Source organism: Acomys russatus, chromosome 10, assembly GCF_903995435.1.
Source record: "Acomys russatus chromosome 10, mAcoRus1.1, whole genome shotgun sequence".
NCBI classification, from domain to species: domain Eukaryota; kingdom Metazoa; phylum Chordata; class Mammalia; order Rodentia; family Muridae; genus Acomys; species Acomys russatus.
The window spans coordinates 9,140,203-9,165,789 of NC_067146.1; the positions used below are offsets into that span (position 1 = coordinate 9,140,203).

A 25,587-nucleotide genomic window follows, 5' to 3' on the forward strand; every position below is an offset into this window, starting at 1 on the left:
GATTTCAATCCGTTAAAGCCTCGCAGAAAATCAGAGCAACAGCAAAGACGCGAGAGGTGCATGAGCAAGATTAAAATCTTGAGAATTTACAGTGAGCACAAACCTGTTGCGTCACTTAGCTAACTATTACACTGAACTAGTTTAAACCAAATGATTTACCTGTGACATCAAAAGAGAAGCCAGCCGGTGAGCAGCTACACCACAGCCACCATAGAATGGCAGCAAAGACCCGTAAACACTTCTACATGAATGCAAATTGCACCACTTTAGTCTTAAACAGCTGTTCACCCTTTGAGTTAGGGTTAAATAAAGGCAGGGACAATGACTCTTGCTCCATTCTATAGCCCAAGCTAAATCCCACACAAGAATTCCAAATTTGGCTATAAACTGGTATTATTTGGAAACTGTCAAAAATGACCAAAGCCAGCAGCAGCCCACCTCCAGAGATTTCAATTTTATCAGTCTGGGTTGAAGCCTAGATTTTACAATTTGAAAATTTCTCCTATGCACAGTTTAGGAATCACTGCTTCAGACAAGCTAAATGAAAAATCACTAAGCCTCATGAGGGTTAACACAATGAAACAGAATTTCTATTGACTTTAAAATAAAACAGGTAAATGAATAGCAGATTTAAAAGAAGCACAAATGAAGGTACCTATCAAACCATCTGATTTTTTAGAAACCTTAGCCACCAAAGCCAAATATAAATAAAAAACAGATTTGAAACACAGAAAAAACAGAAAATACAAAACTTTGAATTTTTATTTCATTCTAGAAGAAAAAAACTGCAACTACCACAAGCCTATTAATTAATTTGGGATGCAACTCAGTTGGTAAATTTGTTTTTAGCTTTCCCTAACTTATCTGATAGATATTTGAGGGACAGCTTTCAGATAAGGCATAGAAGATTACCCCAAAATAGCAAGTCATATTAACTCTGCCCCCACTCTCCCCAGTACCCTTTCTTTTGGCATGTGGCCCACTATACTTATCACAGTATGAACACTGTTCCCCATTTCTCACCCTGCTGGCACATGACCTCTGGCAAGCTTAAGACAACTTTCACAGATCATGCCAAAACAGAAATGATCAGCAATTGTATCACCACTTATTTAGGAAGGGAGGAAGGAAAGAAGGAAGAAAGATAGAAAGAAATTAATGACGACTCTGAGATTCCATCTTACACCATAAGAATGGCTAAGATCAAAAACTCAAGTGACAGCACATGCTAGCAAGGAAGTGGAGAAAGGGGAACACTCCTCCATTGCTGGTGGGAGTCCAAACTTGCACAACCACTTTGGAAATCAATCTGGTGCTCTCTCAGAAAACTGGGAATAGGGCTACCTCAAGACCCAGTTATACCACTCCTGGGCATATACCCGAAAGATGCTCCAGTATACAACAAGGACATTTGCTCAACTATGTTCATAGCAGCCTTATTTGTAATAGCCAGAATCTGGAAACAACTTAGATGTTCCTCAACTGAGAAACGGATAAAGAAACTCCGGTACATTATACAATGGATTACTACGCAGCCATTAAAAACCAGGAAATCTTGATATTTGCAGGCAAATGGATGGAACTAGAAATGATCATCCTGAGTGAGGTAACCCAGACCCAGAAAGACACGCATGGTATATACTCACTTATAAGTGGATATTAGCCCAACATAGATGTCCTCTGAGAGACTCCACCCAGTGGGAATTGGGACAGCTGGGGAGGGGAGGTGTCAGGAGCTCCACAAGGAGACTATCATAGCTGGTGGATCTGGACCCAGGGGGGACTGCACAAACTGATGCACCAACCAAGGACAGTGCATGCAGAGCACCTAGATCCCTGTTCAGGTGTAGTTAATGGACAGCTCCTTCTCCACAGGACTGCCTCTGACATGAACTCTGTTGCCCACGATTTGATCACTGCCCCTTGAAAGAGAGACCCATGGGACCACAGAGGAAGGGAAGAATGCAGGCTACCTGGATGAGACCTGATAGGCTGTGGTCAGAAGGTGGGGGAGGAGGACCTCACCATTCAGAGCTCTAGGGCAGGGGAACAGAGCAGAAAAGGGAGGAAGGGTGGGAACAGGGAGATAAGAGCAAGGGCATTATAATCAGGATGTAATGTGAATAACTTTTTTTAAAGAAGAAAGAAAGAAAGAGTCTAGGAGCTGGAGAGATGGCTCATTAGTTAAGAGCACTAGCTACTGCTCCAGAGGACACAGGTTTGATTCCGAGCACCTCCAGAGCAGCTAATAGCCATCTGCAACTTCAGTTCCAGGAGCCCTTTACTAGACTTGCTACAGGCGCCAGACATATACAAGGAACAAAAACATTCACGCTGGCAAAACACCAATACATAGAAAATAAAAATGTTAATTTAAAAAGTCTAATCATTTGTTAAATTACTAAATATATGCCATATTCTTTCTTCCCTGACAAATTAATACTATAAAATGTTAATTTCACAAGTTGACATTGAAACTAGGAAGACATGCATGGGCTTTAGCAATAGTACTCATCCCAGTACTCATCACTAACATGTACTCACTGTGCTGCAGGCAAGCCCATACATAATGCTGCAGTGCCTGTGCAGTCACTGAGCCACTGTCAGGTTGACTCCCAATAAGCCCCAACATGCCCCAACTCTTGATATCCATGATGTTTTCACATCACCAGCACTCCCAGAATGACAATAAAAACAAGCTAGGGAAAATGGATTTACATTTGCGTGGTTTAGTTGCTTGTCCATTAATCATTTGAGAATCAACTCATGATCACCTCCTCCCAGGCAAAAGGAAGAGAATAAGTTCAATATATCTGCTGGTGACAGTTTCACTGGCACAAATAAGAACGTCTGTGGTTCAACATTCCTGAGACTTAAACATTGCCAGAAAGACTCAGATCAACACAATTAAGCCATTTCCAATCCTAAAACTAGTTTATATCTAATTATAATGTCTAACAGGTTAGCATATTTAGTTACCTATTATTTACAATTAGCTAACTAATAAATTTCCCATGAATATACATATATATACATATATACACATATGTATATATACATATGTGTGTATGTGTGTGTATGTGTGTGTGTGTGTGTGTGTGTGTGTGTGTGTGTGTGTATATATATATATATTTGATACAGGCTGGATGAGGAATTAATGACAAAGAATCTGAAGTTTATCATGCCAAATCCCAGAAATATGGCACAGAACTTTGGCTCTTGATCATCCATCTGTGCATGTGTTAAGGCATACTAGAGCTGATTTCTCAAGAATCCCTTTGACTAGAAAATAGAAGTTAGTCATGCCACCGCTGACAGCAAATGTGCCAGTCCCTAGCAGCAACTCCCTGGCCCCAGCACTGTTATTGACAGAGAGTACGTCATGCTCCCATCACTCCCACCTAGAGCCATCTGCTCTTGGATCTGGACTGGTTCTGAGGGCAAAGTGCTGTGGGGTCCAAAACCTACCAGGCCAACTGGTGTTAGGGGCTTTGACAAGAACAGAGGCCTTGACAAGAGCAGAGCTGCCTCAGCAGTGCCTAAAGAAACATCCAGCACACTCCCAAAACACAATCCCACTGTTGGAGTGGCCACAACGAGGCACCCAACCCCAGCTACTGTATGTACCACCCTACATGGTCCCTCCAGATAGTGGGTCTGTCTAACCGATTATAACACACACTGTATTTAAAGCCATTAGTTACAGCCAGTAAAGCTTTACAGTGAATATATTATGGTGCCCAACTGGCATCAAAGCCAACCAAATACCTCAAGAAATAAAATTTGAAGAAAGCTATTGACAATAGAAGCTAGCTTATGCACAAACAACAGAGAGAAATGATCCACCAAATGTGAAAATATTAGTATAAGATAATAGGAAACATGAAAAAATAAAATAACACATGCCATCAAAAGAAACAAAAACCATTAACAAATTCCAAAGAAAATGATATTGAGGGAAAGTCTCCATTCTTTTTTAATTAGTATAAGAAAAATCAATGAGAAACAAGAAGATACAAAAAGTTGAAAAATTAGAAAAACAATCCATGGCTTGTGTGACAGATTCAGCAGAAAAAAATCTTGTGAAAGAGTCAAATAGAAATCTTAGAAATGATGACCATAATAAGTAAAATAAGAAAAATTCAGCATAAGGATATCTGCCTTAAAAAAGCAGCTGTGAAGAATCCTGGTCAGACTAGAAGGGAAAAAATCAACAAGAACAAAAAGAGGAGAAGAATAAAGACCCTTGGAACATGATGAGGAGGAAGTTTCTGGAATACTTAAAGGCAAAGAAATGGGGAAAAGCAAGAAAAACTACTCAACTGCTTGCTGTGGACACCCAGGTTTGGGAGACCAAATGACATGCCTCGAAGATGCACACTCTGACATATTACAGAAAAACTACCAAAAGTCCAACACACTGAGATGGCTGCACACTCATGTTTATTGTTGTGCTAGTCATGCTTGCTGAGATCTGGGGTTGATCTAGCAGATGAAATAATATTGGAACTAGTGTCCTTTCATTTACAGAAAGAAGGATGGAATAGGGGGGACATGTAACATTAAGTGAAATAAGTCAAATACATAAAGAGAAATACTGCATGTTCCCTCTCATCTATAGATGCCAAAAAGCTAGTCTGAACATAAAACCATGAGTACTAGACTCTGGGAAGTAAGGAAGAAAACAGAAATTGGACATTATCAAACCACAGAAGTAATTAGTGGTTCCATAGCACAAAGAGATGACTGGAGTTCAAATTAACCTAGTATATATTTTATGAATAACTAGCAGTACCCAAAGGTTATAAAGACAATGTCATGACAAGAAGATTAAAATAACGCCAGGCGGTGGTGGCACATACCTTCAGTGGCAGCCCTTGGGAAGCAGAGACGGGCAGGTATCTGAGTTCAAAGCCAGCTTGGTCTACAAAGTGGGTTCCAGGACAGCCAGGGCTACATACAGAGAAATACTATCTAGGAAGGAAGGAAGGAAGGAAGAAAGGGAGGGACGGAGGGAGGGAGGGAGGGAAAATTAAAATAAGTTATCTGCACATTTAGTACATCTGTATCTTGTAGAAAAACACTAAATTGCAAATAATGATCACTACTATATTTGTGTCTTGTGCTTTAATAGCATGTAGGACAAGCACATTTACAGAGGGTTTTCTCTTTTAGAGCTCATAGCAGCCCTAAGAGATGGATGCTACAATTGTTACAACTGGAAGAGGAATCTGAGGCTAAGAGAGATTAAATAACATGCCCAAAGTGCAACATCTTGATGGGACTTTAACTCAGTCAAATGCTTAAGCACTTGCTGACATGAGAGCTTGGTCAATTAAAGTTTCATCCTAAGTGAGGTAGGGGGTGAACCAGAGAAACTCTTATTTGGTACGTACATACTATAAACATGTATTGAAATGCCATTACACCTCACAGATATGTGCAACCATTAGGCTATTAATACAACATCCCAAACAAAAAAAAATGTCCAAGGAGGTAGAGATGCTAATTATCCACACTGTATAAATATTTCAAATTATCAAAGCCAATAAAAATATATAATTAAAATAATGAGCTAATCTTGCATTTAGGTAGCATTCAAGTGACTTTTTTAAAAAGGAGGAAAATGTTTAACATAGCCCTACTTCAACTTTTTAACAACTCAAAATAAAGTCCACCTCTAAACTAAATTTTGAAGTAAGACACCCTTTCCTATAGTACTGATTTTAGAACTAGAGTAACTATAAGCAGTTAAAGAAGTTACAATGTGCACTGTGACTACTTTAAATCTTTCTAAACCTAAGAGCTATATAGTATCCTTGACTCAAGCTTTAGCAAGGATAACTGGCTACAAGTTATACTGTGGTTAAGAGTCAAAGCTAGGCTTCACATCTAGGACTTCCAGCAACTAAGATTCATACTGGGCCACACAGTTCTCAGTATCATGGAATACATTCAAAGGATCATACGAACTGAAAATACTACAATATTTTTATTCTAGGATTCTAGAAAACTACTCAATTAAATAGCTGCCTTACGCTTTTTATTCCAGATAGGGCCATATTTTCAAAGTATAAGTAAAATAACCTCATTACACAATGCTCAAAGAAAGGCATTCTGGGAGCCTCTGGGGAAAAGACAACTACATAAATATGTTATTATAATTATCATAATAACCCTCATCTGACTATATAGCTATGGATTCTTTTAGTAAAGGCGTATAAATAAAGAGAAAATGATTAAAAAGACATTCAAAATCTCTACAATCTCAGGCAGGCTTAGAAATGAAAATTTATTTTAGTCACAAGTCTTGTGTGACTGTCAGCTAAAGTGCCTCTAAACGACTCACACTGGCTTGGTTTCTACTGAGTGAATGCAATTATGAATTGACTTGTATGGCTGATAAATCAGAACTTGTGTAAGTGGTTTTCAAAGCGCTCCCTGCAATTTTCTTATGGTTCAGACTTCTACACACAAATTCTCCCTGGGGAAAAAAAAAGTTTACAAAAATATTAACTCTCATGAAATACCTTCCTGGTTACTCATGCCAGTGGGAAGAAGCTGCTATTCTTATATTAATAATTGTTTCCCGAATTAATCAGTCATTGTACATTAAAACCAGCAGCTGGAGTGTTTTGAGTGATAATGAAACCTGTAACAAGGCATCTTCAGCCGTCTTTTCAAGACAATAAGGGAATTAAAATTTCAATTTAAATGCAGAGGTTTGAAACACGCTTCACTGGCAAAATTACTTCAATTAATGTGAGTGGAATACAAAGCCAGACTGCAGAAATGTGATGCAGCAACCAGAAATTATGTCATTAACGCGCTTGCATCAACCCAGCACAATACTGCAAAGGTCTAATTTAAACCATACATATCACAAAGCTACAGGCTACAGTATTAATCAAGCGGCTGATTTCTGTGGTGGCTTCTTGTTGGATCATTTTTAGCTTTTCATAAGCCAACAGCAGCTGTTTACCCTTAAAGACGGAAACAAAAGGCTGGGCCTATTTGCAGACATTACCTGTCATGACAATTTAATTATTTTATGCAATATTCTGGTTATCATATCAAAAGAAGAAATAAAATTCCACCTCGAAGCCAAGCCTGCAGCTACAAGACAGGTCAAATTTTAAAACAGAAATAGCAGGAGGTGGCAAGAGCCATGGGTCACCACTGATTTATTTACTCTGGGTTTATTAACCTACACTGTGAAGGGATCAAATTACTACATATCTATATCTGCACCTGCCTCACAATGAAAATGCAAAGTCTTCTGTCAAACAAATGCAAAGAAATCAGTGGGGCTTGAAAGACTGGATTGTTTCGTCTTTACTTTCCTGTGATGCATTTTAGTGGAGATTTCCATTTGGACCCTGGAGATTCCTTAAGTAGATTTTACTTGTAGCAGCACATAGCCATGGAGAAAGGAAATGTGACTGTTTTTCATATGAAGTCAAGTAAAAGAGTAGTTGAAGACTTTATACTACACTCATATACACAATACTGTTGAAGACTGTTTCCAACTTTTGGGGGACAAGATGGACAAACTGTTGTACATTCAGATCCCCCATTTCCTGAATCAAGCACAATTATGTCTTCTATAAAATGGTAATGCCAGAAACCCATCTGTCCCAGCTGTGAGAGTGAAAGGTGCTGATACATTCCTCATATATAAAATACCAGCACACAGTAGGTGTACACTCATATTAGCTCTGCTGAAATGGTTTTTGCTACTTTAAATATTTTAAAAGGTAAGAAATCAAGAGTATCTTGTAAAAAATAAAAATAAATTTACCAGGCAGAGGATATAAAGCAGAGCTGGTAAAAGAGAAGTACCTTTAAGGAATATTACTTCTTCTATGTGCTAAAGTCTTTCACATAGTTATTCACTTAGCTACTGATCTGTGAACTCTAACTCTATGATCGTCACTGCGGCAGGAACGGGTAAAATGCCAACCCCACAATCAATGGTCTACCAATCAACAAAAGCAGTTATATGAAAATGAAATTCATGTAGCTCATGAAAGCATAAAGAAAAACATGTAGTATCGGAGATACTCAAAAAGCTGAATACAGTTAAACCAAGTTCAAGCAGAGAGTATCGGGAATCACTCTGAGAAAATAGTCAATTTAGAAGAAAAAAAAAAAAAATCAAGCCAACAAAATGGGTCAACAGATGAAAGCATTTGTACATTCTACTCCTGGACTCCCATGGTGAAAGCACAGAAATGACTCTCACAGGCTATCTTCTGACCCACAAAAATAGGCTGAGACCTTTGTGGAGAACCTCAACCCATCAAGGTGCAGAGAGGAAGTGACTCTGTGGAACCCAGTCCCAACTGACATCTACAACACAACCTCTGCATCTAAGGCTCAGGGAGCCTGGTGTAGGGGGCAGGAAGATTACACAGGCCAAAGGAACAGGAAGTCAGAGAAGCTACACCCATGAATTCTCACTTACATGGTTGCTTAAACAAGATCTGAACAAGGACGACACCAACAAACACGGTAACAGAAGTGGGAAATCTCATGGAGCCCTCAACCCTAGACAAGCCTAGACCAAGAGCCACAGGCACCTAAGGAGTGTGGGCAGCAGGAGAAGAGCCCCCAATGTGGTCATCCGACACCAAGTGGTCAGCCCTGAAATCATATACATACAAGAAACAATATAAAGACTGAGCAGGTTGTACTGTCATGCTTATATACATACGGAAAGGGGTGGAGGGAGGAAAGGGAAGGGAGCAGCATGATATGATTATATTTTAATTTCAAAAAAAAAATATTTTAAAGGATAAATGTTAAATAACTAGACATTATAATTAATAAAAAAAAGCCATTATTTTTAAAACTTCAGAACACAGGTGATACACTAAACCTAATGGAATATTCAAAGGACTTGTAAGAAATATATTACTAAGCATTATCAAAAGACGTAAGTAAGTAGGCAGGAATCCTGCTCACTGATATAAAGACAAGATCACTAACACACAAATTCCCTTACAGTCAATGAAATTCTTTTCATCTCTGTGGAATCTGACAAACTGATCATGCTACACCTACCACGGAAGAACAGAAGGCCAAGCAGAGTATAAGCAACAGTGATTAAAAGGCCATGGGTTTAGACAGGTACAGAAAAGGTAAACTGAACAAAACAAGAACCTGGAGATACAAACATATATCAAAACTTGGAATGTGACAATAGCATTCTAAATTAGTAGAAGGATTCAACAAACACCCAGCCAACTGGCTACAAAAAGCAAAAATAAAGTTAGATACCTAGCTCACAGCAATAAATAAAAAGGGACTGTTGATAGAGTAAAGAAAAAATAGAAAATTTTCTTAAATAGAATGAAAAAAATTCCTTAAAATCATATACCTTAAATAAATAAGGTTGAGATACTTTTTGCATTAAAAATTTTATAATAGAAAATTCCACAAACAAGGTAAAAAGATAAACACCCACTCAGAAACAGTAGTAATAACCCATGTAGCAGACAAAGGATGAGTATCCAGAACACAGAACAACTATGAATAGGGAGGAAAGGAATAATGTGTCCACATGCTGACCTTGTACGAGAGGGGACTGATTAGTCAACCCCTCCCATCACCCCTAACACAAAGATTTTAGCTACAACTGGTGGTCACTATACCCACCTGGTTCTGCATAGGTCTTGGACTTTTATTAATTAGTGAAAAAGATAATAAATAAATAGGTTATTCCCTTCTGTAAACCTGGACAGATGAAGTCTACGCTTATATTCCTTGCCCTCTCCCACCAAAACACAAACATCCAACTCTATTGCCACACACAGTTAGGACCAGTTGTCCTGGTTTGCTCTCTGTTGTTACGATAAACACCACAACTAAAAGCAACTTGTACGCAAAGGCTACAGTGCATCATCAAGGAAGGCCAAGGCAGGAACTACAGGCAGGAACTTGAAGCAGAAACCAGAGATGGAAGGCTGCTCACTGGCTTGTTTCCCTTGCCTTGGTCAGCTACCTTTCATATGCACCCAGGTTCCTCTTCCTAGGGAAGATGCGCCCCACAGTGGCCCACCTACATCAAATAGTAATTAGAAATATGCCAGGTGCAGCGGCACACACACTTTTACTCCCAGCACTAGGGGAGGCAGAAGCAGGCAGATCTCTATGAGTCTGAGGCCAGCCTGGTCTACAAAGCAAGTACAGGACAGCCAGGGCTGTTACACAGATAAATCCTGTCTCGAAAAAAAACAACAACAACAAAAAATCACACATGCGCGCACACACATACACACACACACACGTATGTATGTATATTTTTATCTGCCTTACAAACACAAATGCAGGCTAACCTGATGTAGGCCATTCTTCAATTGAGGTTCTCTCTTACAGGGTAACTCCATGTTTGTGTCAAGTTGACAGCTGATGCTAACTACACCACCAATAAAGACATGCAGAGGTGGTTTTCCAAACATGCCTCTGTCCTGGTTCTTTGTTTTGTTTTTTAAAGACCTATTTTTATTATGTATACAGTGTTCTGTACATGTACACCTGCAGGCCAGAAGAGGGCATCAGATCACATTATAGATGGTTGTGAGTCACCCTGTGGTTGCTGGGAGTTGAACTCAGGACCTCTGGAAGAGCAGCAGCTAGTGCTCTTAACCACTGATCCATCTCTCCAAACCCACCTCTGTCCTGTTACATGAGCCCAATTCTTTTTACCCCATGAAATGCTACAGTTTGCAACTTGAATGTTGCCCAAAGAGCCATGTGTTGAGGGTGTGGCCCCCAGTCTGTGGCAATACTCAGAGGTAGTTGACCTTGAACATGTAGTGTCCTATGGAAGTGAGGCCACTGGATGATGACTTTAAAGGATCCCAGCTCCTCCCCGTCTCTTTTTGTTTCCTGGTGACCAGGATGTGAGTAAACTCCTCCCACACACACTCCCAATATAGTTTAAGGCCTTGTCCAAGCAACCATGAACTGAAACCTCTTAAAACTATAAGTCAAAATAAACCTGGTCCTTGACATGAGCTGATTTATCTCAGGTATTTGTTAAACCAAAGGGGGGGGGGGACGATAGTTTAATTTCTATGACTTACAACAAAGAATTTGATGAAGTTATTTAATTAACTCCAGAGCAAAAATTAGTCAAGGAAAGGGCAGTACTCATTTTTGATAAGCCTTTAGATAAATAAATTAGCACATAAGTAATAGGGCTATAAAATTATAATATTAAAATCCTAAAATGAACATAATTAACTTAAATAAATTCTAACAACCCATTTTAGTACATGCCACTTAATTAAAAGCAGATACACATCAAAACAGTGATCTAATGATTCAAGCAGCTGTATAGGTGTCTCACAAACACATAAGCTTGTCTATTCTGATCCCTAAACTTTGAAAATTTAGCAAAAACATGCATAAATCAACACCAACACTGAAAAGTAATTTTTCGCCATTATGAGCTAAGCTGTCACTCTGGTAGGATGCTGGAAACAAGCTGGACCTGGCAATGCAGGGCTCTGACCCTGGCTGATCACAAGGCTGAGGCAGGAGGACCACAAACCCAAGGCACATCAGGCTACAGGCTGGATCTGAGACCAGCCTTGACAAGTGGGTAAGATCCTGTCTCAAAAACCAGGAATAGAAAAAGGGCAGAAGATACCGCTTCGTGGTAGAGGGCAGAGTACTCATGTACAGGCCCTGTGTTTAATGACCAGCACGAACAACCACACACCCACACTAACTCACACACACACACACACACACACACACACACACACACACACACACACACTCACACATATACACTCCACACATACACACACAAAAAAAGAAAAAACACACTAGTTCTTTTACTGCCCCCAGACCACTCCCTCCACTGTGAAAAGTGATGATTCAGTTGACTTATAACTAATAGTGATAAAATACCAGGGCCCTTCTCACCGTTTGGTTACTAAATTCCTTAAAATTCCTAATAGCAAACTTCCAGCATTATTTCATCAATGTCTCCACCAAGTACCTTAGTGTTTTCACCAACATAATTTACAAAACAAAGATTTTTAAAAACCTGCCCCCATTATGGATAAAGGAACAATCCAGATCAGGACAGCTGCTGCCAAGGAGACTTCTAGAGAGATGAAAGTGAGTATGGATGTGTATAAATTGGCAAGAAGATAGGATAGTCCTCCAGAAAAGCCACCAGCCTTGGGAATGTCAGGACGAGGAGGGAGCAGAGTCTGGCTTGACATTCACCACAAATTTCACTCTCTGGGAACTTCCATAATTCAAAAGGTATCACAACTCCGTGAGTGAGGCAATAAAGCCGGGGTCCCAGAGCGCCCCTGCTCTACAGAGCTACTTCTAAGACTAGCACCAATGAACTCATTTTCTTTCTTACCAGGTGAAAGAAAAAAACCAAAGCTATGATCCAAAAATCTCTTCAAAACTTTTGTGGAACAGCTAACTTTACAAATCTTCAGTTCTGTGTCACATGGATGTCATCCTCTAAAATGAGACTGTGCTCTTCCTCTGACTCTAAGAAGCAATCTTTCATTTCCATTTCAACATGATTTCAGTGCTGGTTTCCTTCCACTGCACTCTTGCCTTGGGTCAAAGGGCATAAGATATATAAATAATAACCATCTAACACTTCAAACAGGGCTCCCCTGCGAGGCTGGGATCCCATGCTATGTACAGAAAGAGGAGCGTCTCCCATCTTTGCAGCACTCTTACCAGCATGTCAGTGGCACTGAGGTAGTGCTTGCTGGCCATGCACTGTTCCAGCTTTTGAGGCACTTGCTTGATGTTCTCAATTTCATCCAGCAGGTTCAGGACATGCTTGTGCTCAATTCCTTCAATCCATAGTTTACGAAGTTCATCCCGTTTGCAATGCAATAGCATCTTGCAGGAAAGTAGATTCTCTTTTACCTACAATAAAACATATTTGATCTTGAGTCAGCTCAAAGTTTTGCCTAACCTGGTTAGCAGTCCTCACTGGCCCCACTGTGTGCAACAGTTCCTAACTCCCTCCCACTCATTCTCCTTGGTTGGTCCCCCTGCAAAATTCCAACTCTGATTTTGGTACTGAGTCCCTTTCATGCATCACTGTCTCTCTGTGTTTCTACTTCTTCCATGAAATGAGGAAACTGCCGCTAGCCTACCTTTGAGTGAATCTAGAACTAACTACAGTGAATAGTAGGCATTCTGAAAAAATGAAGCACCATAAAATGTGCGTCCCCCTCAACAGGGGAACGATAAGTGTGAGAGTCCAGTACTAGTTTTCCATCCCCAGCTTCCCTTGCAGCTGACGGTCACTTGGCCCACGCTTACAGTTCTAAAACTCCAGCCAAAGTTTATGACCAAAGATCTCAGTGCTTTTCCCAAATGACCACAATAAAATTAAGCCCAAAATTGAAAAAGGAGTAAACATATGTACAGATAATCCCAAAGAGACATGACAGACATATTTTGCTTGCCATTTTAAGCATCAGTTAGTAAAATTAATATTAAATAGACAATCTCCAGCATCTTCTGCTGGACAGGCAAAATGTGACCAAATAAAGGTAGAGAAGTTTGCGGATAAAGGAGATTAGCGGTGGACAGTGATCACAGTCACAAATAATAAAGTCTCATGGAGCTCAGGCTGGCTCAAACTCACTGGCCTTCACCTCGTAATAAATAGTACTGCCTCCTTCTCGCAAGCACGAGGATCAAACATGTGCAGCCACATTTGGGTTGCGGTTGGGGTGGGAGACTTTTAAATTCATCATCATCTACAATTCGCATAGCTGCTTTCGAACACTATTGACAGTCCCAGCATATGCTTCTATTTGGCGCTCAACATTTATTTAGTTTTGTTTCTATTTCCCCTGAGGTGACTGCAACTCTGGTGTAGTACTTGGTGCGTTCTGACAACCGTGTACACCTATGTAATCCAAATTGTCAACAGTGTGAGGCATGCCCGTCACCCTAGAGAATCTGTGTGCCTGTTTCTCCTGAGAGCCTGTATTGCTCTTTAGCAAGAATATAGTGCTTCTGATAACTGTAAAATGAAATTGCAGTATTTATCTAACAAGCATTGAAAATGTGAAGATAGATGCTAAAACTGCAAGGTTTCTTGAGGAAACAGCCAATATGATTTTATAATTTCATAATACCTAAATCAGTTTTCTATAGAACTCTCATATAAAGAAAGTAGTCCTGGATAGGAGGAACTTGTGATATCCTTTGAGAAGCATGGTAGCATGACTCCATGGAACAGGTAGAGAAAATCTGACAAAGATGGTTCTAGTTTTTCACTATTGCTTCTTGCAATTCCACCACAGTAAAATCAAAGAAAGCCTATAGACACTGACATCAAGAAAGAAGAAAAATAAAAAAAATTAAAAAAAAAAAAAAAGGAAAAAAGAGCAAACAAAATTACAGTTCAATTCAGGAAGTCTGGGTGTTTCCGCCTAGAATGGGTTTGGCCACACCGAAGGCAGCAAAACACAGAGAGCCTAAGTGGAGAATTCAGACTCCCCACAGGGATAGCTTAAAGACCAACAGCTCAGCAAGCAACATGGGCTGGTGAGTCCTTCTGCCAGCACTAACCAAAGCTGGCCATTAGAAAGGCCATGGCTGGAGGCAGGGTAACAAGTACCAAAGAAAACAAGAGGATATAGTGAAAGGGGAGCCTGCGAGCCAGATGATCCTTAGGGCCTCTGGTCCCTTCACATTGTCAGTGAGTGGCTCAGCCCCAGGAACTCTGGCAGCTTCCCTCTCAGCACCAAGCTGAGAAAGTTAGAGTGCTCCTCAAGAAAAGTAACCTGGTTCAGCTTTAAAGGCATCTGAGTTTTCACTGAAGATACTGACAGTCCCACCCCTCACAGAAAACAGCCCCCCAATTTGCTCTACGCTCAACTCCCTTGCATACAAATGGTAGCCAAGGATCGTTAGACAAAGAAAGTCCACAGAAAGAACTGACACATCAAGTCCTCTGGGCACACACATAAAGCAACACTGAAAAGATTCAGCAGGTTGTACTGATGTGTTGGTTTATTTATACATATATATCTAACAACAGAGGCTAAAGAAGAGGATGCCAGCTGTGATTCTGGAAGGGAAATGTGAGACATGGGAGGGGTGAGAGGGAGAAGATGGGAGAACTAATGTAATTATATTTTAATAAAATTCTAAAAAAAGAAAAGAACTGACAATCATCAGAACAAAAGAAACGGACTGGTAAAGGAGAAACTATACAGGAAACAGGATTCCTTAAAACTACAAATAATATACTCAGGGAAAAATAAGAAAAGCTAGTACATCTAAGAAATAAAACAGAACATGACAATTTTAGAAAATGAAAAGCCTTTAATTTTTTAAGTGACATAAAATTGAGATAATAAAAAAGTTATGACACACTCCAAGTTTGTGTGTATGTGTATTTGTGTGTGCACGCATGTAAACAACGTTTTTTTAATTAGAAGACTGAATTAGAGTTCAATAATTACCAAACAGGAATTCTGGAGGAAGGGAAATTTATTTTTAAAATATAGCAGAGAAAACTATTAATGAAATTTTAACAAATAAAATTTCCCAGAGTATTATTTCTCAAACAGGAAAAACACATGAACTGATGAAGACAACAGAATGAGAAGAGACTAAGTCAAGTGGGACCAATAATCCAACAGCAGTCTGGTTGTCTTTGAGAATCTTCAAGGAAGAAGTAGAAAGGAAGGGAACAACACAGGAAAGGGAAGGGGAGGGAAAAAGAGAGCTGGAAAATGCGAGGGAGACAATAACAGAGAGTCAGACAGACAGCAAAGTGGGGTGGTAATGAACGAAATCCAAAAGCTTTCTAAAGGAAAAGCAATCTATACAAAAGTTGGTAAAGTAGACCCCAACTAAAGCTTCTAATTCTGAGAGAGAATTACAGGAAAAGCTATCAATTAAGTGTGAAGAAAGAATGAAGGCATTTTCAGCCATGCAACTCTCACAAAGTAAACACTGCATGAAGAGAATGAGCCCACTTCTGAGAAATGCTGCTCCATCAATAAAAGAACACAGCTGAAACAGTCAAGGTTGGGATTCCAACACAGAAGAAGTCTACAGAGCTGTCCCCACCCCAGGGAGAACAGTGGCAGCAGCAAACTGCACAGAAGACAAAACCATGCAGCAGATGTAAAATTTACATAGTTACAATAAGATAACACAGAGAGTTTAAGTGAAACAAGCATAGCTATCCTGTTTAGAAAAGAGGAAGGTGGGCGGTGTGGTGGTCAGGAGAGGAGAGGACTAAATCACCCTCCCTATGCAGCCGAATCTAAAGGCAACTTCTAACACAGGAAACAGGATGAGCACACATCAGACATGGGCGTGTCCAGCAGGGATTAGCAGGGACTCCAGAAGCACAAGTTAGAGCCTTTGCGTGGCTGGATTTGGGACCTGGTTTTCTTTGACTTAAATATCTCTGAAGGTCATTCATCCCTTGTAGTTGTTGATCTAAGTAGTTGTTATTAAGCTCATTCCATTTAAAAAAAAAAGTCTGTCAGAATTTGATTTCTAATATTCTCTAATACTGTTTGTTTGTGGAGACAGAGCTTCTCTGTGTAGCCTTGGCTGTCCTGGACTCCCTTTGTAGACCATGCTGGCCTCGAACTCACAGCAATTCACCTACTTATGCCTCCTTGAGTGCTGGGATAATAGGCAAATGCTGCCATGCGCAGCTAGCTCTAATATTCTTAATTTTACAATTCTAGTCTTTCCCTCCACGCATAATGGCTTCCATGGAAGTAGGTAAAAATTAACTTTGACAGAACACTCAACTAGGCTCTAGGGGGTTATAAACTTATAAAGTGTCAGTAAATCTTGGCAAATTCTTATGTAATAGGGAAAGACCATTGTGGAATTTTATACTAGCATATACACATACAATCAGGTCACTTGCTACTTTTGCTCATTACATAGAAACCAAAATGAAAATAAGGCAGAATGGCAGGAAGACACATTGGAACTGGGTTGTGCATAAAATGAAGATCACCAAGATTACTCCCTAAACTGAACTAACAAAGTAAAGATATAAGAAACTTTCCTACCAAACTATCCTGAATCTTTGACTTTTTGATTAGAAAAATCACTAAAAATAGAATATGGGGTCAGTCACCAAGAAAAAAGAAAAATATGAAGAATATCAAAATTAGACGGTGAGAAAAGGAGCCAGCTGCAACATGGACATGTATATGAGAGCCACAGCAGGCAAATCTAATCTAGTGACAGATTTTATGTCAGTAGTTGTGCTCAGCAGGATGTGGATGAGAACTGACTATAGGAAGCAGAAGGCCACAGCTGGCAGTGCACATTGTATAACCTAAGCATTAAGAAAGCCGAGGCAGGAGGAGCCTCTGTTTCAGGCCAGCGTCAAGTCCAAAGTTAACCTGGGCTACAAAGCAGGAGTGAATTCTCTGACACAGTAGTAACAAATTCAAGAATATAAATGCCCCATTCATTGACTTGTGCAATCAAAAATATATGCATATTACTACATGAAAATTATATCTCAATAAAGATGAAGAATAAACCATTGTAGGAAATAATATAAAGCCAGGATAGGGGGTATGACTTTAATCTCAGCATTCAAGAGGCAGAGGTAGGCAGTTTTCTGTTAAGTTCAAGGCCAGCCTGATCTACATAGTAAGTTCTAGGACAGTAAAGGCTACATAGACAGAGCCTGTCTTAAACAAATAATAATAATAATAATAATAATAATAATAATAATAATAATAATAATAATAATAATAGATCTTAAACTAACAACAACAACAATAATAGGTCTTAAACTAACTACAAAAACAACAGCAACAATAATAATAATAAATGAAAAAGAAAAAAAGAAAAGAATGCAGAGATCCCTGGTTAAAATAAGTCAATAAAATAGTTCTGTATGAACCAAGAATTCCACTACTAGGCATTCAGATAGTTTCCAACTCACGCTGTCACGTTCACAGTGACATAGAAGTGGGACACACTCAGTAGGAGCATTCCCTCAGATTCTCCCCACTTTCCAGGTGAGCACTCTGCTGTATGACATTCTGTAACAATACTGGGCAGCTCATGCTACAGCTCCCAAGAGCCACACGGTCAGGAGGGTAAAGAAAGGACCATCCACAGCCCTGGGCAGCTCATGCTACAGCTCCCAAGAGCCACACGGTCAGGAGGGTAAAGAAAGGACCATCCACAGCACTGGGCAGCCCATGCTGCAGCTCCCAAGAGCCACACTGGCAGGAGGGTAAAGAAAGGACTGTCCACCGCACTATAGTCATTTTGGGATGGTCAAAAGACAAGATACAGTAAATGTATTTTTCAGTTTGCCACATTTTCAAATTATGATGGGAGTACTTAGATATAATTCAACTATAAATCAAGGAACATCTGAATATCTAAAGAAAATGAAATTGGTAAGTAAAAGAAATCTGCATTGCCAAGTTCATACAGTGTTACAAAATCCAAGACATAAAATCAACATAAGTACCCAACAGAAAAAACAGAAAAAAACAAAAAGTGTGGTAGTCAGGCATGGTGAATTCCAGCACTCAGGAGGCAAAGGCAGGGGGATCTCTGGTCTACAAAGAGAGTTCCAGGACAGCCAGGGATAAACAGAGAAACACTGTCTCAACAAAAACAAAAACAAAAACAAAAAAAGTGTGATTTATCTTCTACAATGAAGGAAATCCTGACATTTACAACACCATGGATGAAACTGGAAGACATGCTGAGGGAAAGAAACCAGGCATACAAGCACCACACATTCATTGACATGAGAATGAGCCAAACTCAGAAGAGACAACGATGACAGTTACCAGAAGATGAGACTGAGGAGATGCTATCCAAGGATAGAAAGTATTAATCAGATAAGAGGAGTAAATGCAAAAGACCTGTTGTACAACATGTTAACTAAAGTTAACAGCAATGGTTTTTACTTGAAAATTGCTAAGAGATATTATAAGTGGTTATACTACCAAAAAAAGTATCTATGTAAGGTCATGTACATATTAACTTGATTTCACCATTCCATAATGTGTTCATATTCCCAAAATACCATGTTGTATCCATAAATGTACATATATTTCGATTTGTCAATTAATGAATTTAAATTAAGTATTTTTAAGTGGGGATAGGAAACAGGGGCTCTACTTGTTAAGAAGGAATCAAACTCATATAAACATTTATTTCTTAAATTCATGTTCTATTTTTATAAATGTGATGACAACATTTTTGTTGTTATATTTAAATGATAAGGATAATTACTATTGAAAAGTTATATTGCCCTGCCTCATTCATAAATAAACCATGGAAAGGCAAGTTGGTAAAATCATGACATCATGCTTTGTCCCCTTGGAATTATAGTAACTTGACATTTGCTTCAAATCATGTGTCCAGAAAGGCCAAGAACCTCAGGCTCAATATATGAAACTGTAAGTCACTCTAATTAGAGACCAAAAGAAAAGAAGAAAATACAAGCAGGGCTCAAGACGGCTACTGAAAAAGGCAATGTGAGGCGATACAGGTGGCTGAGAAGTAGCAATTTTTGTAACCCAACCATGGGACAAAGAAACAAATGATGAAAACTACCCGAGGCTTTAAAAAATAATAATAAAAATAAAAACCAGCCTCAGCTTTTGTAAGAGGGCTAGCAAAGACACACTTAAGAGAAGGTGGCAGTTGCCTGCCTGCCCAAGGGAAATAGGTAAAGACCATAACCTTTGAACCACAAAAGCAGAAGAGTGGTAAATTCAAATCAGGAGAAATAAAGAAGGAACAGCCTGTGTGTGTGCTACCACCATAACAAAGCCAGACACCTGCGGCCAGAAAGACCCTGAGAAGTTCCCTCTGAGAGAAACAGTCACTACATCAACACATCAAGGTCACTTAGTTTATACATGCAAAATACTGTTCTATCCCTTTGTGGCAGCTGAAGGTGACACGTAAGTGCCTTCATACACATCTGCCTCTGAGAAGGGCCCAACTGTGTTTGTTCTACAGAGTTTATAGAAAGGTCATAGAAATAATAAATTTGAGAAACAACACTTTGTTCTGCCTAAAAACCCTTTGGAACCACAGATCATGTTTAAATACATCTCACATTTTTACTTCCTATGGTTCCCCTTTAGTTTTTTTTAACCTCCATTGTTAGGTTTTAAATTCTCTGAAAATCTCCTCTCAACTCATTCCCTTTCCTTGCAGGTACTGGATAGAGACAGAGATCAAGAAACCCTTGAGCTTTATGGGAAAGTACTCTGTGGTTCCTACAACTCCAATAGTGCACTTAGGACTACTGCCCAGCATTTAAGTCACAGCTCTTGTCACTGGCCATTGTTTAGCACGTCCGTTTCTGGGAAACCTGACTCTTTCTTCCCTTTCTCATACAGATAGGTAAAAAATTTTCACTAACATTTAAGCTGTAAATAACATCTTTTTTAAAAAATCATGCTGTCCTCCTATGACATTCTTTATATTAATTAAGGCTATTCTTCATCCTAATTCTACCTTTCATGGTATACTCTCACATAAAAGCCAAAAGTCACTTTAGGTAAATGTTAAGTAATGAATGCTGCATCCCTGATTAATGAGGCCCCTAGCAACATCACTTGAATAATTATTCATAGTTATTTCTAGTTATAGGCAAGGAAAGCAGGTTTTTAGCATGGGATCTAATACCAAGAAAACAGCCAATAACATAAAATGTTAAGTGTCTGTGTATATACAAGGGAGCCAAGTGTATGCTCTGCTCTACCCACCCTTCTTCTAGGGCAGACTGACTACTTAATACATTTGAAGAAATCTGCACTGAGCTCATCTCATCTCCCCCTCATACTGTGGAGAAATATCCCAAGCACGGCAGTCTTCAGTCTGTATCAATTAACTCCCATCAATGTCAACCATGAGACTGGCAGAATATGAATTCTGAGGCATCTTGTTTTGGCCAATTTTACAGTGTATTCAACAATAATAGGATCACTCAAGAATTTTATTATCAACAGTACCTGACCTGATTGGTCATACATGGTTTTACTTACAATAATTATGTTTTTATCTAGAAAAAATTTCCAAATGGGCTTAGCCAATGTAAAATGTTCAAACCATTTGGGAAGAAAGTCAGACTCATCCATCAGCATGCATTTATCCCAAAGGACATAAATTCTAGCAATGTAACCTAAATGGATATTGGAAATAATGTCCGAATGGGAGGTGACACATGAATATGAACGCATCTTCATACGACTAGCTCCACATTAAAATATGTTCCTACACCATCAGGTAGAGTTTGCCTTTAAATGTTATATATTGCTCTTATGTTCACAACCTTACCACTTCTAAAGGCTAAGCATTATAAATAGCATATGCTGCAAAATCGCCATATACATGGGCCAAGTGCAGATCAGCCTATTCACTGCATTCAAGTTCTTCCGGTGCCACACCTAATGGACCGCTAGGCCCTGCGGCGCCAGGTTCCGGTGCCACACCTAATGGACCGCTAGGCCCTGCGGCGCCAGGCCCCCGTGCCACACCTCACATGGCAGCTCTCTCACGTCTCACGTCACTCTCCTGACTCTGCACGTTGCTCTCCTTCACCTGTCTTCATCCTACCTCAGGATTTTTGCCTGCCCTTGCTATCCCTTCTTCCTCAAAGCCTTTACGGGCTTTCTTCCTCATCCTTTTAAGATATTGGCCTTTTCTGACCAAATTACTTAAAAGGTGAAATCAAACCTTTGATCATTAAAAAAAAGAAAGAGAAAAACCTCTTACACTTATGGTACAAAATTATCAAAACATGGAATACAAAGAAATTTACTTTGGCTTTCCAGCATGTTGTTGTTATTTGCAAGGTTTTCATCCTGCACTTCTCATCTAAATACTGGCAATAATTATTAACAATGGACCAAAAACAATGATGAATTGGGTGACATTTACTTTCTTAGCAAATTAGTATAATAAAGGCTTCTTTTGGTTTGAGGGGGGCAGGGATTGTTTGGTTGGTGTGGTTTTTGTTGTTGTTGTTTTCCTTTCCCTCAGACTTTAGAATACTGAAAGTAAGACAGTAAATAGAGTGTGACTTCTGTAACAAACACAAGATCCTCAAGATGAAGCCCTTGTTTTCAGTACCAAGCCCAAGCAGACACATTGTTGGCAGCGATGACGCTATTGCAGGGACGCTGAGTGGTAGGAGCAGAGCAGTAGTTACTGCTGAAGCCTCCCTGGAGATCAGGACAAAGTCCTCCCAGTCAGCCGAACTGATCAGAAACACAAATACCAAGAAGTCCCTCACCCTTACCATGAAAGAAAGTCAGCAGGGCAGGCATTCATTTCCTGATCTCTTCTGAGCTTAGTACCCTGGGTCAAAACAAACTCGAGTTTGTTTTAAATAAGAGCAATTCATCTATAGTTGCAGCCAGGTTCACAGACAAATACACAGGCGGAACCTACCACATCTAAAGGCTAAGAATTATAGCATTCCCTTCAAACGTGGCAATTAGTTTTAAGTACAAAGATAGCTTCAGAAAAGGCTAAGAGCTTACTGGTTCCAGAGCTGGACTCTAAGAAGCTGAAACTCACATCTCTGCTATCGAGTATTCTTTATGCACTGCTTACAAAATCACAGGAAAAGGTCTGGAGGACAAGAAAGAATGTAACACCACCATAAGCACAGCTGTTCCTGTGCAGGAACAGGCTAGGGAGTCCTGCACATCTCACAGCCAAGCCACAGTCTGCACAGGGAACCATCTCCCAGGTACCTGAGGGGCAGTTGCCAAAGAGGGGGACAAGCATGTTCCTCTGCACTCCTCACCCCAACATAAACAGCATAGATCTTGCGCTCTTATGTGCTTGGCATGTTGGGGTTCTGCAATGTCTCATACTTGTTGTTTAAAGGTGAAAGACACTGCTTGAAAAATTACTGGAAAAAGTGTCAACAAAGACTTTAGAATCAGGGAGTCCTTAGCTCACATTCTAAATCTGTTGAGATAACAGATAAATTCAGTCTTCAATACAGGCAGAAATTACTGTTACCTATCAAAGTACAGTACAAAAGAGTATTAAAGGAGTGCTCTTCCAAACACATAGCCTGGGGGCTCAGGAAGTGGCTCCTTGAGCAGTATTCACAGCACATGAGAAGCTGAGTTCAAACCCTAGCAGCCAATTGAAGCTGGGCATGGTAGCCCATGACAGTAAACAGGTGCTAGGAAACAGAGACAAATACAGTCCTGCAGTTTGCTGGACAACAGTCTAGCTGAATCAGGAAGCTACAAATACAGTGAGATCCTGTCTCAAAAAATTAAAGTGGAAAGTAATACAGGAAGATAGCCAATGCTTGCCCCATAGACACAGACATACATGCATCTATGCACGCATGAACGCATGCATACCCGTGCATGCACACCTGCACACACGCACACCTGCACACATGCACACACGCACACCTGCACACATGCACACCTGCACACACGCACACCTGCACACATGCACACATAAGAAATACATAGCCTTATTCAGAGAGAAATCACGGTTGGACTTAGGGATGTCTCTATTTTCCCTTATCTTTCTTTCCTAGGTTTGGAGATAGGGGGTTGAAAAGAAAGAAGGGGGGAATATAGAAATATATTGGATGATAGGACAAAAAGTACTCCTCGAATTAATTACTTAATTGTTACTAACAAGGTTATTTTTTAATTAACTGGTACAGAACTTTGTATATTGATGCAAAGTAAGTTTAATTTTGATACATTGTCATAGAATTCAAATTTAAGATTATTCTTCATACACAGTATATATATATATATATATTTCTACTCTAATCTGAAGTATTGTACCCATACAACTGAAGTATAATACAAGACTTACTCCTTATACTTTGAAAGTGCTATTGTAGACTGCTTTGGATAATTAAGTAATAAAAGCTAATTGTTAGTTGACCAAGTCATGGTTATGTCAATTACTAGTCTTTTTCTAGGAACCTATATATATCCTAGGTTTAACATAAATAGGACTCCTGGCAACACCCAGACTACCTCAAAGAAGATGAGCATCAAAGAACCTCCTGATGGAGATGGCTTCAAATGTGGCAAACATGCCACTGTGCAAAATTCTGCCTCATTTCTGCCACAGACATAATTCTCTCTAAAAATGGGCAAGCTTGGATACAGGCAGAGTCGACGAGCAAATTCTGCCAAGACAGGGTAAGCAAGTCCTCAATAGTTCCTGCCTCACAAATATGTCTGTCACGTATATTGGGCCAGAAGGCTGAAGATGATGCTACAATATTATAGAGAGATTTGGGTGACTGTTCTGATATCAAACTGTCCCTGTCATTTTCTCACTGTGGAAGCTGCTTACCTGCACTTCCTATCTACTCAGATAATTAATTTTATTTTTTCTCAAGTCTCTGATGGGGTTGAAGACCAGATTGTTTAGTTTTACAATTTAGCTTAGTTGTTTTAGGGTTAAGATGTATTTAGGTCTAGATAGATGTTTTAAGTTGATAAAGATGAGATGTGATAGATATAGATTTACATTCAGAATTTTAGACACACCAAGATAGGGAAGATGTTCTCTTCAAGGTTGCCAAATACAAATAGCCAAAACACTATGAATGCAACACTTATATAATTCCTGATTGTTATATGGTTCTTCTTCCTATAGGTAGTTTAATGTATATATGTGTATTAATAGAAATGTATCTGTAAAAAAGAAAAATAAATAAAAATAAAAATTTAAAAATATGCATAGTCAAGAACTACAAAAATATGATGTGATGGTATACAGTTTTGGGATTCTTTTTTTTTTTTTTTTTTTTTTGGTTGGTTTTTTTTGGGGGGGTTGTTTGTTTGGTTGGTTGGGGTTTTTTTTTTTTTCCTTAATTTTTTGTTTTGTTTTGTTTTGAGTAGTTCATCCCTTTGCCCAAATATAAAAGCACCTATTAGAACTCACTTTGTCCTTTGGGCCTAACGGCAGGGTACCCAGGAAACAATAGCTTTTCAAAACTCCAAAAACTATCTTCAGGAATCACACTAGTCAAGGACCATTAGGTGTTGGGGTCCATGCAAGAGGAACAGCAAAACAGCTCTAGAACTCATAGAACGCGGCCCACTGGTTAGCAAACCCACGATGGGTGTGTCTCGGCGAGGCATAGGCCTCAGGTGTCCTGAGGACTTCATGCTGTTAAGGAGCATAGCTCTGCTTGTTACCTTCACGGTCCTTATAATCCCCTTAATATGTGAATTGTGTGAGTACTATAGAGGGGGCTTCCAGCCCCTCACTGGGCAGTGTCATTGGCTGATATGATTTAATAAAACATATTGATGAGTGGATAAGCACCTTTAGGGCTTAAAATAGAAATGGGTGATTATTTTTATATAGGAGTTTAGATTTGTGATTCTTTCAAGATCTTTATAAGATTATTTCTTAAGATAATTAATTCCTTCTTTGTAACCACAAATTGCAGCCTGCCAGTAAAGAAAAGCTGGCTGAGAAATTCCCTTGCTTGCTTATAATCTGTTAATATGTTAACAAGTTGCTTATGTACAAATGTATATGAATTCTCAGAAATAACTTGTTATT

The 25,587-nt window shown here is 39.4% G+C and overlaps 1 protein-coding gene across 1 annotated transcript in view; it reads right to left on the reverse strand.

Moving 5' to 3' along the window:
• Positions 1–25,587, reverse strand: part of Exoc4 (exocyst complex component 4) — a 741,149-nt gene that overhangs the window by 691,572 nt on the left and 23,990 nt on the right. The window contains exon 3 of the mRNA XM_051151762.1: positions 12,730–12,924. Within this exon, the coding sequence (XP_051007719.1) occupies positions 12,730–12,924 (195 nt within the window). The remainder of the gene's footprint in view (positions 1–12,729; positions 12,925–25,587) is intronic.